The sequence below is a fragment of the Callionymus lyra genome, chromosome 19 (genome assembly GCF_982586985.1).
Source record: "Callionymus lyra chromosome 19, fCalLyr1.hap1.1, whole genome shotgun sequence".
Classification (NCBI taxonomy): domain Eukaryota; kingdom Metazoa; phylum Chordata; class Actinopteri; order Syngnathiformes; family Callionymidae; genus Callionymus; species Callionymus lyra.
The window spans coordinates 17,768,305-17,782,629 of record NC_141836.1 but is presented as its reverse complement, the minus strand read 5'-3'; the positions used below and the strand labels follow the sequence as shown (position 1 = coordinate 17,782,629).

At 39.4% G+C, this 14,325-nt stretch overlaps 1 protein-coding gene across 5 annotated transcripts in view; it reads right to left on the bottom strand.

Annotated features, from left to right (window-relative positions):
* The window catches only part of LOC148059795 (cyclin-dependent kinase 17-like), a 42,126-nt gene that overhangs the window by 9,783 nt on the left and 18,018 nt on the right, over positions 1–14,325 (bottom strand). For 4 of the 5 annotated variants that reach the window (XM_087782318.1, XM_087782319.1, XM_087782321.1 and 1 more), the window contains 5 exons: positions 9,887–10,020; positions 4,958–5,083; positions 401–457; positions 207–321; positions 27–121 (listed from right to left, as the gene is read on the bottom strand). In XM_087782318.1, the coding sequence (XP_087638444.1) occupies positions 27–121; positions 207–321; positions 401–457; positions 4,958–5,083; positions 9,887–10,020 (527 nt within the window). Of the gene's footprint in view, positions 1–26; positions 122–206; positions 322–400; positions 458–4,957; positions 5,084–9,886; positions 10,021–13,394; positions 14,051–14,325 lie in introns of those variants that run through there. The other variant, XM_087782320.1, reaches the window with a different exon arrangement.

The following is a 14,325-nucleotide window of genomic DNA, read 5'->3' as shown; positions in this document are numbered from 1 at the left end:
GTTAAACACGGTAGATTCACACTCACCAGATACTCAAACACGAGTGTCAGGCACTTGTCAGTGTGGATTATATCATGGAGAGTGACAATATTGGCATGCTTCAAGTCTTTCAGGAGAGAAACTGAAGGAGGGAGAAAAAAGTCAGTCAACAAAACGTCCCGAAGTAACACGTGTGCTTTTTGACGTCTTAGCGAACAGTCCCGGACCTTCTCTGATGGCTGTGCAGGGCGCTCCCTCTTCGTGCTCCAGTCGGATCTCTTTGAGAGCTACTAGGTTGTCTGTTAACTTGCTCCGTCCTTTAAAGACGGTAGCGTAGGTTCCCTGAAAGTAAAGCCGTGTTACGTCCAATTTACAGAGAACATTCTGTACTCATGTGTTGACGATTGTTGAAGAAACCTACCTCGCCTAGTTTGTCCAGTTTAATGTACGTCTCGAGCTTCCCGAAGCCAATTTCAGACTAAAGAAGAAAAAAAAAAAGGAAAAAAAGAAATTAAATCACAAGTTTCTGATCACAAGTTCAACACCAGCTTGAGGATCGCCCAAGTGTTGACTGGACCACCATATTAAAGACATCCACCGCAACAACAACATCCTTCAGGTCAAACTCTTCAGACTTCAGCGGCATTGATGATGACATTTAGACGACAGCAGCAGGCGTCTGAGTCACCAGGCATGTTATTCACCGACGATGTGGCCTTGTTTCTTCCACATGTAAATTATGCTTCTGTGCCATCACACCTTAGTTCTCACCGACGTTTGCATCGTGCAGGAATTTGAGTTCAAGTTGGAAAATCAAGATTTAACCTTAAAATGGGAAAGTATTGCATGTGACACCAAGACGTTATATTTCACAAATCTAGCCCCAATGTTTTTCATAAATATTATTTAATAATGGAATAAATTATATGATTTTTCTCAAAACTATTCAAGTTATCAATTCATATTGTGATTTCCATACGTATTTTTATCATACTGCAACCAATTACAGTACAGGGCAAAGTGCATTCAGCTTTACATTAAAGACAAAGAATAAATATATTTAAATGTCCATATTTACAGTCTAAAACATTGAACCGACCCATTTGAAGTTCACTCGAAAAATATGAAAAAGGTACTTTACATACTTTCAAATCGATCTAAGTAAAAAAAAAAAGAAGCCATTTAATATTACAGAACAGCTGAAGATCTTTAAATAAAGGCCATACAGTAAGTACATGTATAGTACAATAATTCTTACATTTAACACGATTCTAGACTCATTTATAAAAATATATATAATGTATATATATTTACATGGATTAAACAATATGAAGGTCTAAGAACCTCATGCCCACTCAGGTAAAATTAAGTAATTGCTTTTGTAATTTGAATTTAAGGGTTTTTTATTCCTTTAATTTTTGAACCAAATTGAGTTGGTATATGAAATAAAACCATTAATGACCAGGGAGTGCATTCCTTTGCTAATAAGCTACAAAAGCATGACTCAATGAAATAAAATAAAAATAAAAGAGTTTGGTGGCCCACTGCTAAAACAAAACCAACACCCTTAACCAGGAAGCAAAATGGGGCAGCCATGAAATTGATTGTGATTAGATTGTGTTTTATAAATGGATGCTTTCTACCATTTTTTAAAAAGCCATACATGAATATACAGAAATCCTTCAAAACCTTTGTGGTCCCAGATGGTTATCCAGAAATCAATAGTAGACAATTAATTTTTAATTTAATTTAAATAGGTTAAAAACATAATGGTAGAGGTAAATATAATAATAATGTTCATAAGGTAAATTGAAAACAATCCGTTATAAAGCTATGAAGGCTAAGCCCAAGTCTCATGAGTTTATACGTGAACTAACAGCCACGTTTGGATTCCACCGTATTTATCTACATCCATTTCTCTCAAAAAGACTCATCTATCCTCACAGTCGGCTGTATTCTATCTTCTCAGTCAGAACATCATCCTCAGTTGTGTTTTAAAAAAAATGTATCTTGTGCTGATACGAGTGAGCGTTGGTTCGGTACGTGTGGGGGGGCAGGGCTCTCTCCAGTGACCAAGTTAGTTGATGAAGCATGTGATCTCTTTAAAGTCATGCCTAAAGGCCAACATCAGATCGGGCCTTGGACACATGACGACACACTGAAATATCTGTGAATGGATTCATCGCTACTATAAAACAAAACCAGCATATAAACAAACCTTTATGAACCAATTTATTTGGAATAAAATGTATGAACTCAGTGAGGCGTTCAAATGTTCCGTTTACTGTGTGAACCTAGTTTTGCTTTTTATGTGTCAATGCTAGAGGGGAAAATACAAAACCTAAATCACTAAATATTTACATACCATATATATGGAATATTAAACATTTTTAAGACAAATAAATTACAAAAATGTAAAAAAAACAAAAAGCAAAAACCCAGCAATAATAATGGATGCTTTTACGCTCAAACATACAATAAATGTAAATACTTGGGATATTCTTGATCTAGTTTCAGAATGAAATAAATTGGTGTGATATATAATCTGTAGGCATCTTAGCTATAGTTATTTTAGATTAATTATTTACTGGTTTATAAAGGTGAAATTGAACTGCGCATGCATTGATGCACACGTACACGAGCCCCCCTCCGTGTTTGTGACAGCGGCTGTCAGGAACTGCTGCTGAGCTCTGTTGCCGACTAGCCAGGGGGACTCATACACAGTGACACAAATGCAAACTCGCAACAACACCCACACAAACACACACGTTTCTGCCCACCGAGCGCCCTCAGAGAAGCACTAAAGAAAACAAACCGAGGACCTCCAGCTCTGTCAAAGTGTCTGATTCTGGATGAAAAAACACGACTTTGCTCCTGGAATCACACCTTGATCATATGAAAGATCTAGATTTCATTCACTAAATGTAAAAAGTATGATCTTTTAAACATGTCAGAGGTTGATCAATAGTATTGATCAGCGGATGAATATTGTTTGTACATTTTAGCTTCTATTTCATCAGGTTTCATTTTTAAAAGGATATTTCTAGGGTTTCGAAGTAGACCGTAAAAAGTTGATTTAAAATAAGCAATAAAAAACACTTAAATAGACAAAGGGTCAGTTACATTATTTAAGGTATGAATCATAACTGATTCTAAATATCAAGTTGATCCTCAGTAGGAAGAACACGTCACTGTTCAGTCACCCACATTGAACGTGTCACTGAGATATTGAAAGTGTGTCAGGTGTCCCTGAACACACCATCTCACTTGAGCCGATGGATCGTGATCATTGTTCAGATGTCAACGCAAGAGAAGTTGACTAGTATCAGTTTTCTATCTCTTTGCTGCTCATTGATAATCTGTTATTTAATTGTGTTCATGACATTCTTGCTTTTTCCAACTCATTTATGCTTCTTTTCATTCGTTTTTTCATTGTTCATTGTTGTTTTGTTTTTTTTAAACTACTGGAAATAAATATGATTCTGATTCTTCTTTCATGGAGCAACACAGACTTCCAGGTTTTAAAACATTTTTTTAGAAAGGCTTCAATTTATTTCAAAAATGATAAATAATAGAACATTTGTCTTTCTTAAGACATTATTAACTTGATTCGGGTTGTTAAACTAGCTCATGGAAGGTAGGATAGGCATTCTTTTTGGAGAACTAAATCTCATTCAAACAAAGTATTTAAATGCAATGATAGACAATAAAACGTATCTTTAATCAATTACAGCTTATTGATCTTTTTTTCTAGTTATTACATTTTTATGTTTATTTTATTCATCTATCGCTATTTATCTAATTCTGTTATGAACTTAAAAGGATAATAGTTAAATGTATTTTTTTCACCAGTGTATTCATAATTGCTCTTTATATATATAAAAATATCTGCTATCCCATTACTAATCAATAACATTTTCAGGAGAATGCTTGAATAACATAACAGAGAGCCTCAGCCCTAAATTAATCTAATTTTAAGGGTTTTTTTCCGGTTGGAAACATATTGTCAATGCATGTATTAAATGCTATTTAAGATTTAAAGGAGTGAGAGATTATCTTGTGAGCTAAAACATCATTATAGACTGGGATGTCTTTTCAGCGTGTGCAATTTTGGCCGTTGCTGTGTAATGTTAGTCAGCAGGGTGGCAGCTGAGGAGCCTGCCATAGCTGCTCAATTATTGAAAATCTATTACATCGCAGACAAACCTAGCAACACGCCACCACACCATATGGAATTAACCTATAAGACATAAAAAAAAGCCTTAGCTGGGGTTCAGCAAAATGCCAGTTCTTAAAAAAAAACAAAAAAAAAACAGTTCTCTGTGAAAGTCTTCTGCACATCGGCTGTGTCATTAAACTGCCTCCAGTGGCGAGACACAGAAAACCCACTAATCCTGTTCAATAATTACAATAAAAGGGATGAACAAAGGCTAAATGATGTTTGCTGTTCTCTAGACTATAGCGCTTGGTCTTTAAAGGAAGACTTAGGGAAGGGTAAAGGTGTACATATGGGAGAGAGAACCGTATGAAGAGAGTTAAATAGAGTAGATAAGTGGATTTCAAGGTGAAGGGAGACACAAAGGTAGGAGGGCGGGCAAAATAAAAACAAGCAGATACTTCAGATGCTCTACAAAGGAGATAAAGAAGATAGATTGCATATTCATGAGTACTTGGCTGTCCATCTATTTCCATCTCAGGGAACGAGAAGCGTCCTTCTTTTCTTTCTCCATCATTGTACCCATGATTCTCTCGGCCTGGATACATAATACAAAATTATTCATACCCTGCTGAGCCATTGAAGTCTCCACTCTATGAATGAATGTTAGAAAATAACGCCATTGTCATCTGATATGATGACGTGACTCAGATAAACACGACAGTTTTCCTTTTTCAGCAAAACAACCGCAGGATAAAACAACCTAGCCTCGCCTTCTTCGCACTTGTTCATGCCGGGTTCTTGTCAACACTGAGTACTGACCAGTGAAGCACGTCGTAGCCTTCGGCTCATGGGCTTGTCGAAGGGCGGGCTGTTCATGGCAAACTTCTCGAGGTAACCCTCCGGTAGCCTGATGTCAGCGGGGAGAGATAAACGCTTGTTTATGTCCTGGAAGAGAGAAGGAAAAAAAAAGCAGTAGTAAGTACACAAATGAAAGCTTAAGTTATGATAAACACACCGTCTTCATTTACGGCATGTCCAGCTCAAGGCTCATGAATTACAAAGACCAATATATTTGAGGTTCTAGGTGAGAAAACCTCTAAGAAAAATATGTCCACAGAGACAAGAACCAATCATTCCATCAGTAACTGTCGAGGACTTTTATGACCCGCTCGTAACAGCTTGATACACTGGAGATGATTGGACTGTCTACCTGGTAAAATACCGACCCATATATAAATCATCGACATTGAAGATCAAGCCACAGCGTCGCAATAATCATAATTTGTTTCCGATAAGCGTCTGCCTGGAGAGAGTTTTCTCATCGATGAGTCAGGAAATGTCTCAATAGTCAGACACTGTTGATACACAACATTAATTAAAATGGTTTGGAATAAATTTAACTAATTACATTTCATTATTAAATCAATCTGGCTTTCATCCCTTTAATGGAATATGCTGGAAATACAATATACAAATGCTACTGCCACATTAAAACTAAGAAAAAAATTGTATATATATATATATATATATATATACACAGTATATATACACATAGAAAACTAGTATAGTAGCATTTGACTCGATGTCCAGCATTAGCATTGGCATTAGAAAGCAATATTTGGTTATATATATAAATATATTACCGAATGCAGAAAAGGCAACTTAAAACATTAATGAAAGCATCGGAAGATACAAAAGGTCAATAAATTGTAATAGGGTTTTGCTAGTTAGAATGAATATGATTGTTGTATGAGATGGCATACTTATGATAAACTCAAACTCATTGTTATTCCATTTCGAGAAAAAAAAAAGAGTAAATAACCACCTCAAAACATGTCAATTTTTGTAACACAACAGCAAATAAAACTAATATCGGTTGAGACTGTGGCGTCAGTAGTATAAAAGTTGCTTAAACCTCCTTTTACAGAAAGCTAGCACAGTAGCATTTGACTTCTATAAGTCCAGCATTAGCATGGCATTAGAAAGCAATATTCGGATTTTTTCACTGCAAATCATGATATATATTAAGGTTCGATAACAGAAAAGAAAGCAGGACATCTTAGCCAATGTGATGTGGCAGCGAGAGAGCTGAGCCAAAAGGCAATGCTCTCAGTATACCGTTTGATCCGAATCCCTACCCTCACCAAGCAGCTGAAATTAGTTTTTACTGTAGGATAGCTGGGTTTTCCCTTAGAAATAGGGGAGGAAATGGTGGCCATCCGGGAGAGTAAGATGAGGTGGCTTGGTCAGCTGAGTAGGAGACCACCAGGAGGTCCCAGAGGAAGCACTTTGTCTCTCAGCTAGCATGGGAATGCCTCGGGGTCCCTCGGGAAGAGCAGCCAGGGAGAGGAAAGTCTGGACCTACTCGCTAAAACTGCTTGTCCTCTTGACCCAATTCAGGATAAGACGAGAGGTTCAAAAAAGCTACATCGACATCACTTTTCAGCGATAGCCATTATAACAAGAACAGCCTTTTTTTTGTGATTGCTGACGGCACGATATTGGATAGTTCAAACGCTTTTATCGACGTAGAGTCATCTTGCATCATCACACAAGTCTAACAGGCATGGCTATTTAAAACCCCAAATTCTCGCATTTACAGTGAATGTAGGACATTTACACTGGCGAGATGCCAATCACATGTTGTTTCCATGGTAGCAGGAGCTGGATGGCCCAGTCCCAACAGTATGTGTCCTCAATGTGAATGTGTGAATTCACATGTGTTTCATGTGGACACGAGTGGGAGGGTTTGAAGCGAGTGAATCCACTGTGTGCTATTGAGACCAAAGATGAAAGTCAAAAGGAAATCTATGCCGATAATGGCTTCCCTGGAGCTCCCCGGCTTTTACACAACTACATACGGCGTTTCCAACAAGCTGTCACGGCGTTTACTGTTGCGCTGCCCACACAGGAAGAATTAAAAAAACTAATCAGGAAATGCAAAGTTGATTACAGCAGTAGCTATTCGGGGAGGCAGCCAACAGGTTTGAGACTCGAGAACGGGTCAAAATCACATCTCAAGAGTTTGCTTCACTCCTCAAAAACAGCAGTTTAGACAAATGCAATAATGACATAACAGGTGACCAAAACAACAGACCCTGTAGGTCAACAGACACTGATGCCCTCTTGCTCACCGGCACAGATTGAATAAAGACGCACACACACACACACACAAATACACGTGTCCCCATACTCACAATGTAGAACAGCTCTAGTAGCTCCCTCATTGTCCTCCTTAAACGTGTGTTTCTATACACTCACACACAAGCGCTTTTCACGATGCATGCGCCTGACCCGCTACATGACCGTTTGCAAGCCAAAAGAGCGAGAAAGAGAAAGCATGAGTCGAGCACAGAGAGAGAGAGAGGGAGAGAGAGAGAGAACATCTACGAACGGAGGAGGAGGAGGAACCATGATAAGGGAGGAGGGGGGAGAATGGGAGCAGAGAGGAATAGACAGATTTCTGCGGGGGGGAGTCGGAAAAATAGGGGGTGGAAAGTGGCTCGCGGGAGAACGTCTTTTTTTTTTTTTCCTATTCTATTCTGTCCATCTTCCTATTTTCACCTTCCGGAGCCTGGAGACGAGGATCTCCCTTTTTCTTGCTCACACTAATAATTATCCCTCACCCCAGCCGTCTCCCTCCGTCACCGCGCTCCTCCTCTCCTCCTCTTCCTCTCCTCCTCCTCCTCTCCTCCTCCTCTGCTCTTGTGGTAAACATGCTCTAAATTAGTCCCTTCCACTGTTTGGAACAGTCGGAGGCAGCAGCCTGTGTGTCCAGAGGCATTTCCCAGTCCTACCGCTGCACTCGACACGCCGGGAAAGACTGTCAGACCGAAAGACACGAGGGGTCTTCCCGAAAGGAACGACCAACTCTAGCTTCTCTACATTGTTTATTTTATTATACGTTATCGAACTGCAATCGATGTAAATAACAGTCACATGACCTTTGGAAATAATATTTTCCAATCTCAGGCAGAAATGTCTCTTTTTTTTTTAAACACCTTAGAATTACTTCAGCAAGCACCATCATCAGCTAGCCAACAATGCTAACAGCTTCTCTATTAGATGTTTAAGGTTGGCATTTTTAAGCTTTATTGACCTAAACGACCGAAAAGAGAAAATAAATCACATAAAGTGGTCCGATCTGATCATTTAAATAAGGAAAATAGTCACAAAAAGAGACATAAATAACAATTTATGAATATTTCAGAGACAATTTTACTTAAAAATTACTTAAAGGGTAAGATTATTAAATTAAAGATTATTAACAACAACTATACTGGCATTTACAGAGATGTGTGTATTTCAATATTCTTTCCGTTATTCCTTTGTTTTATTCCCCGTTTCTATTTGTTCAGGCTGTTCCTTGATTTTCTGGAACTCCTGTTGTGTTTTCAGTTTTATCTTGATGTTTAAAATATATACTTTATTGAATATTGTTTTGATTGTTTAAGCACTTTGTGACCCTGGTCTGGAAAAGCGCTATATAAATAAAAATTACTTACTTACTTACTTACATGGAGCTCTACTAGCGAGGCAGTATTATAAGCTAATATCTAAGCTGGTGGAAATAGTGAATCTATTTAGATGCCTTGTGCGATTCCCAGGCACAAGCTTAAAACACTCCTGCTTCACTGGATAAAAAATAAAACCTTCCAAGCACTGTCAGCTGAGTTTTCTGGAGCATCTGACGAGAGACAGACGACTGCCTGCTGCTCACAAGTGCATGTCAGATCCATGTGTTTGTTTTCCTTCTATACATAAACTGAAGAGAAGCAATTTTAGGGATTGGAAGGTTTTTCTGTCCGTGTTTGTGTTTCCAAAAAAAATTAAAATTGCGGCTCTTGCATGAAATTAAATATATATGCATGTTTAATTTTTAAAGCTATTATGTTGAATTATTTATTTATTGTTATGTTTGGTTAAAGTTATCCATTTTCAGCCCAATTTAGGTTCAGATTATAACTCAACATTTAATATCTCATGTCAAAGACGTGAAATGTATCTTAGTTTAGGTTAGGTTAGGTTAGGTAGAACTTTATTGATCCCTCAGGAGGTCTCCTTCTGGAAATTGTTATTTTCCAATTAGACACAGCAAATCTTCTTGAATACGCAAACATTACTTTAGTGAGTAAATCTTTTAATTAGACGATACCATGGCCATGCTTGGATTATTAAAGTGCAACTTGTGTGTTAATTTAAGTGTCTCTTAAATACTTTATTTCTACAGCGCCTTTCACACACCAGGGTCACAAGACGCTTAAACACTACTCATCAATATGTGTTTGTTTGTAAAAAGTGGAATATTTACATTAGAAAATGTGCTTAAGACACGCCCACTGAAAACAGTTTTTCTGGAGATAAAATCTTGTTTACCATAACCACACCCACTATGCTGTGATTGGCCCGACAAATACAATCCCTGGAAGTCTCCATCTCCAAGGGACTCATTGTATAAACAAAGCAGGGCATGATTACAGCTGGCTGTAGGAGGAGTGAAGCCCATTATTACATTATAATGGACTCTGCTCTCGTAACCTCTCGTTCACCGAGATTTCACTCGGTAAGAACTTCACCAAGTAATAACTCAAAACATGGTAAGTATGAGGGAATTACTGCATCTTTGAGAGGAAGACTTAAAACACAAGAGTAAGTCAGGAGAGTTGGGTTCGGACCTTAGTTGCCTTTTCAAAACAGTTGCTCCAGTAGGATGATAATGGATTTTGAAGGGGTGAGTATTTCACATACCTCATTAGAGATGCGTCGATGGTGGTTGTTCCTCATACGGACCCTGACTGGACTCTGAACTTCATCGGAGGAAGTACCGGACGCCTGGTCGCTCTCGCCATCGGAGCCCATCTTCACGTTTTCGTGGACAATACCTAAAAACAAACAGAAAGAAATGCTATTATGATGAATATCCATTTATCGAGTGAATGTTTTCTTCATAACTCTGACTCCAAGTGACCCCCCCCCACCCCTCTCCTCTGTGATAGTTTGGTCCAAAAGCCCAGACGTGAGGATGTACCACCAACATCGCAGGGGTGTGAAGTAATCGTGAAAGATTTGCCACTTGAAAGACGAGAAGGCAAAAGATCGATATGAGCTTGCATAGAGCTTTCCCATCTCTGCCCACCATCCGACCACCTCCTCCCCACCAGAATCCATCTGATTAATGAGTCACGGCGCAGCAGACAGGGCGGCCTTCTCTCCCCATGTGTGTGGGTTAACGTGGGGGGAAGGGCTGATACCCCCTCAGGTCTGAGGGAGTACGCTGAATATGAGATGCTATTCATTTTTGGAGGTTTGGGACAGGAGTTGACATTGAAAACAAGAACCATGATCTACTGTTTCAGCTTCAAACAGTAGGGAAAAAAAAGGAAAACAAGCTGCAACTGGGGTGGCCGGCGTCAAGGATTGGTGATGTTTGATGAAGCAAAAGACAAATCAGTCCCCGGAGTGAAACAAGGGGCTGCTGGGTGGAATGATTGAGAGTTGAACAGGTACGGTATGAATCACTGTCAGCAGTGTCGAGGAGCTCCTGAGGCTGATTGTGGGTCACATATGAGCTTCAATCACGGAGATGAAGACACTCTCCTTATTCCATCTTGTTTGCGTGAGTCAAACTCAATCACGCAAGATCTTAACACAGTCCTGGTTGTATTTTTGATGCATCTTTAAGATTCTAAGCATCCTAAATAAGTACCTATTAATTAATGTGCGCCAAAATGTGTATCCGCATTTACTGTTACATTTATGGCTCCTTTCCACAAGCTGGTTCTAGCCTGGTTCTTGCCGACTGCGAGCCACTGATCAGTTCGCAACACAAGAAACAAACCCGCCATGTTTTTCAAACCCCTGCCAGGGAGTACGGTACGTCCGTCCGAAAAAAAAAACCTTTGGTCCGTGGACGAGGTCCACACCTTTTTGCGTCAGGTTGCATCCAAGTTTCGCGGGGCTAGGTTAAGATGGCCCCCGTCCTATGACAGTAGGTATCAGGACCGGTGGTTAAGGCGATTCAAGGCAACCACTCTTTCACAAAAACACATTCTCTTTAAAACACAAAGATATATTATAGATAAGGTATGTACGATTGTTGACATTGATACATTAGTTTGTTACCTTGTGGGTATTCTTGATACTCAAACTATGAACTAGGGGTTGTGGCGATCCCAGCTACACAGGGTGAAAAACAATTGCATAGAAAAATAACTTGTTGTTCAACAGAAAATACTATAGTCCAGCTGCCTCGTTCTTTGTTCCATCTGCTCACCACAACCATAGACGCCTTCCATCTGTGCAAACACTGGATAAAACAGAGGCTGTAACGCGTGGCATCGGATAACATGGCGTAATTCGGGCTACAATTACGGCATATAATTACTTAATGCGAAAACCTAGCAGTCAGTCGTCATGTCATGGGTGAAGATGGTGTAACAATAAACCAGTCAACTGATACTCAACTCAGAGTAAATTGATCCAGGATACATTCACGTTAGCCGGCGCTCATACATGACCACATCCTCGGTATTACCAGGAATCCACCCGAGTCATTGTGTCATTTTCACCTTAAGTATGTCGAGCTAATGCTCACACAAGTAAGTCAAGGACTCCTAATAGACCTGTTTCTCAGCTAGAATTCTGATATACTACTTCCCGTCTCCTGCAGTTCTTTCTGCTCTAATTCCAGACTGTAAATATTTTGAGCAACTGCTGCAGGGACACTGTGCCAAGCCTGGCTGACCTAACTTCCTCCAGTCTGTCTGGAAAGTGAGTGGGCTCTTCTAAAAAACCTGCCCTCGAGTAACCCGATTTGTCATCTGCTCCCCTTTTACAATTTCAAGCACAGAGGAAGGAAAAGTGTCTGTAAACCTTTTTCAAAGAAATTTGAGACGCTCACATCAGCACCTGAATGTCCTCGCAACGATTCTCAACAAAAGCTTCTTTTTTTTTTTTTACATCTGTGGATTGCTCAAGGGTGCCCTGGTAGTATTAGCAGCCTATAACTAAAGCATTAGCCATGATTATAACTAGACTTTGACCTGGTTTATCCTTTCACGTTCTTAAAATGTAACCACATGTCTGCTCTCGCTCCTAGGGGCGATGATAATGAGATTGAAATGAATTTTGCGGGAATTATTTAATTGGATTCTTGGAGAACATCTGAGCATGTCACGGTTCAACCATAGTCTCCATCATCTACCGTGGTAAGAAAAACTCAAATTAAGATTCAGTGTACGTCCACGCCTTTTAGGTCTGTAGTGCACATCAATCATGCCGTGGCCACAACCGTTCCAGCATTACTCGCAGTGGAGTGTGAACACAAATGTTTTTTCTGCATGCCTCAATGTTAAACTTGTATTTATTTAGGATTTGCTATGCATTTGACACAGCTTTTGCTGAAGAGCAGTTGTTGTATTCATTTATAAAGCACAGTTTTCAGTCAGAAATAAAGATTGAACTTTTTTATTATTTCATCTCGTTCTGCCAAGCCTACTTTGTCTAATTTCCCTGATTTTCCCTTTGTCAAGACGTTTAAGTTGGTAAGCTTCTATTACCATGAAAAGATCTTGTCCCATAAAACACTAGGACAAAAGGAATTAAATATCTTATTGAACAGCTGGAAATGTTTTTTATTAAAACACATTTTTTAAATTGTTTATATTAACTTTTTTTCTTCAAGAAACCACAGAAAGCCAAATCAAAAAATGTTTAGGCTTTTATTTTCTAGCAAAATGACTGGCACAGTTAGCCCAATAGCTTGAAGTAAAAGTTTGGTTCATGATTTATCATGTCTTTTTTTTACCAACTTAACATCCTTTACATGTCCAATGACACATGTATATCTAAAGTGCTTTGTTCTGGTATTTGCTAGCAGTAGCATGTGCTCCAAACCAATTCAGCCTCACACTTACCTTAACAAATCTTAATTTTCCTTACATAAAAATACTTTCAATTTAGTGATAGCACTTCTTAAATGATCCTGCTATAACATAGTTATTTATTTGTATTATTATATGTGAAGCAGCCAACTTCTGCTAGTTGAAGTAGTTTTTTTAGTTATCCAGAAATAAAATATCTGTTCAGTTCAGTACAGTTTATTTTAAAAGGACACTAAGGTTATAGTTGATCTATTTAAAGCGCCTTGATCCATTAGAAAAAAAAACAGAACAGACTCTACTGGTGCCATCTGCTTTGTACTGGCCCGGGACCCAAACAGTGGGGGAACCAGAAAAAAAGGCACTGATGAACTCACCAATACGGTTCCCAGGAGGCCGACACGAGTCCAGCATACGAAGCATACGGAAAGGTGATAGTCTTAGCGGGGCGTCTCTTTCCCCAGCTCTGACGCCATCTCCCACTCTTAGCTCCCCCATCCTTGGATCCTCTACCCTCAAAGTCCCACCAGTGAATCCTTGTGGGTTTCCAGATAGATCCATTTTTTCCCCTCTCAATTCTCAGCACAGAAGATGAAATAGTTCATAGAGATTATAAATAAACACAAAAGAGCCAGTGTTAAGACAGGAGCATCAACTATTTAAGCACTATGCAGCAAAAAGAGTCTCCAGGACCGTCCCACTTCAGCTCCTCTAACACAATTTTCACCGGTTGAAGCTGTAAGGCACAAGTCGCTGATAAGCACTCCTGCTTTTAGATCTACAAAAACAGTCCGTCCCGTGTACAGATTTTCTTCTAGTTCCTCCTTTTGTCCCTCTTCATCTGCGATTCAGCGCAGCACTGCACTCATGCCGTTGATGATGTTCTCCCTCTTTCCGCTGTCCTCTCCCGATTGTTCCCTCTCTGCCTCTGGCGCCCCTATCACAGCTTTCAATGTTGTGAGTCCTTTAGTTCCCTCCCTTCACCTTGCCATTCCTCTCCTCCCTCACATGTGATACTATTGCTCACTTTCTCTCCCCCCCCCGTCGGTATCTCAATGTCCCTCCTCCCGTCCTTAGATGATGCTGGATTTCCTGTTCACTTCTTTTTTCTCTCTCTTGACATTGTCTGTCTGATTAGTTTCTCACTCCCTCTTTCATTTATCACCTCTCCTAGAGCCTGGAGGGTTCGATTGATGTTCAACTCTACTTAGCAACATCACTACTTCATCCCTCTTGATGGTTTAAGTGGTTACAGATAAATGTTTTACCGCCCTATTTATAGTATCATCACCATACTTAGTTCAAATG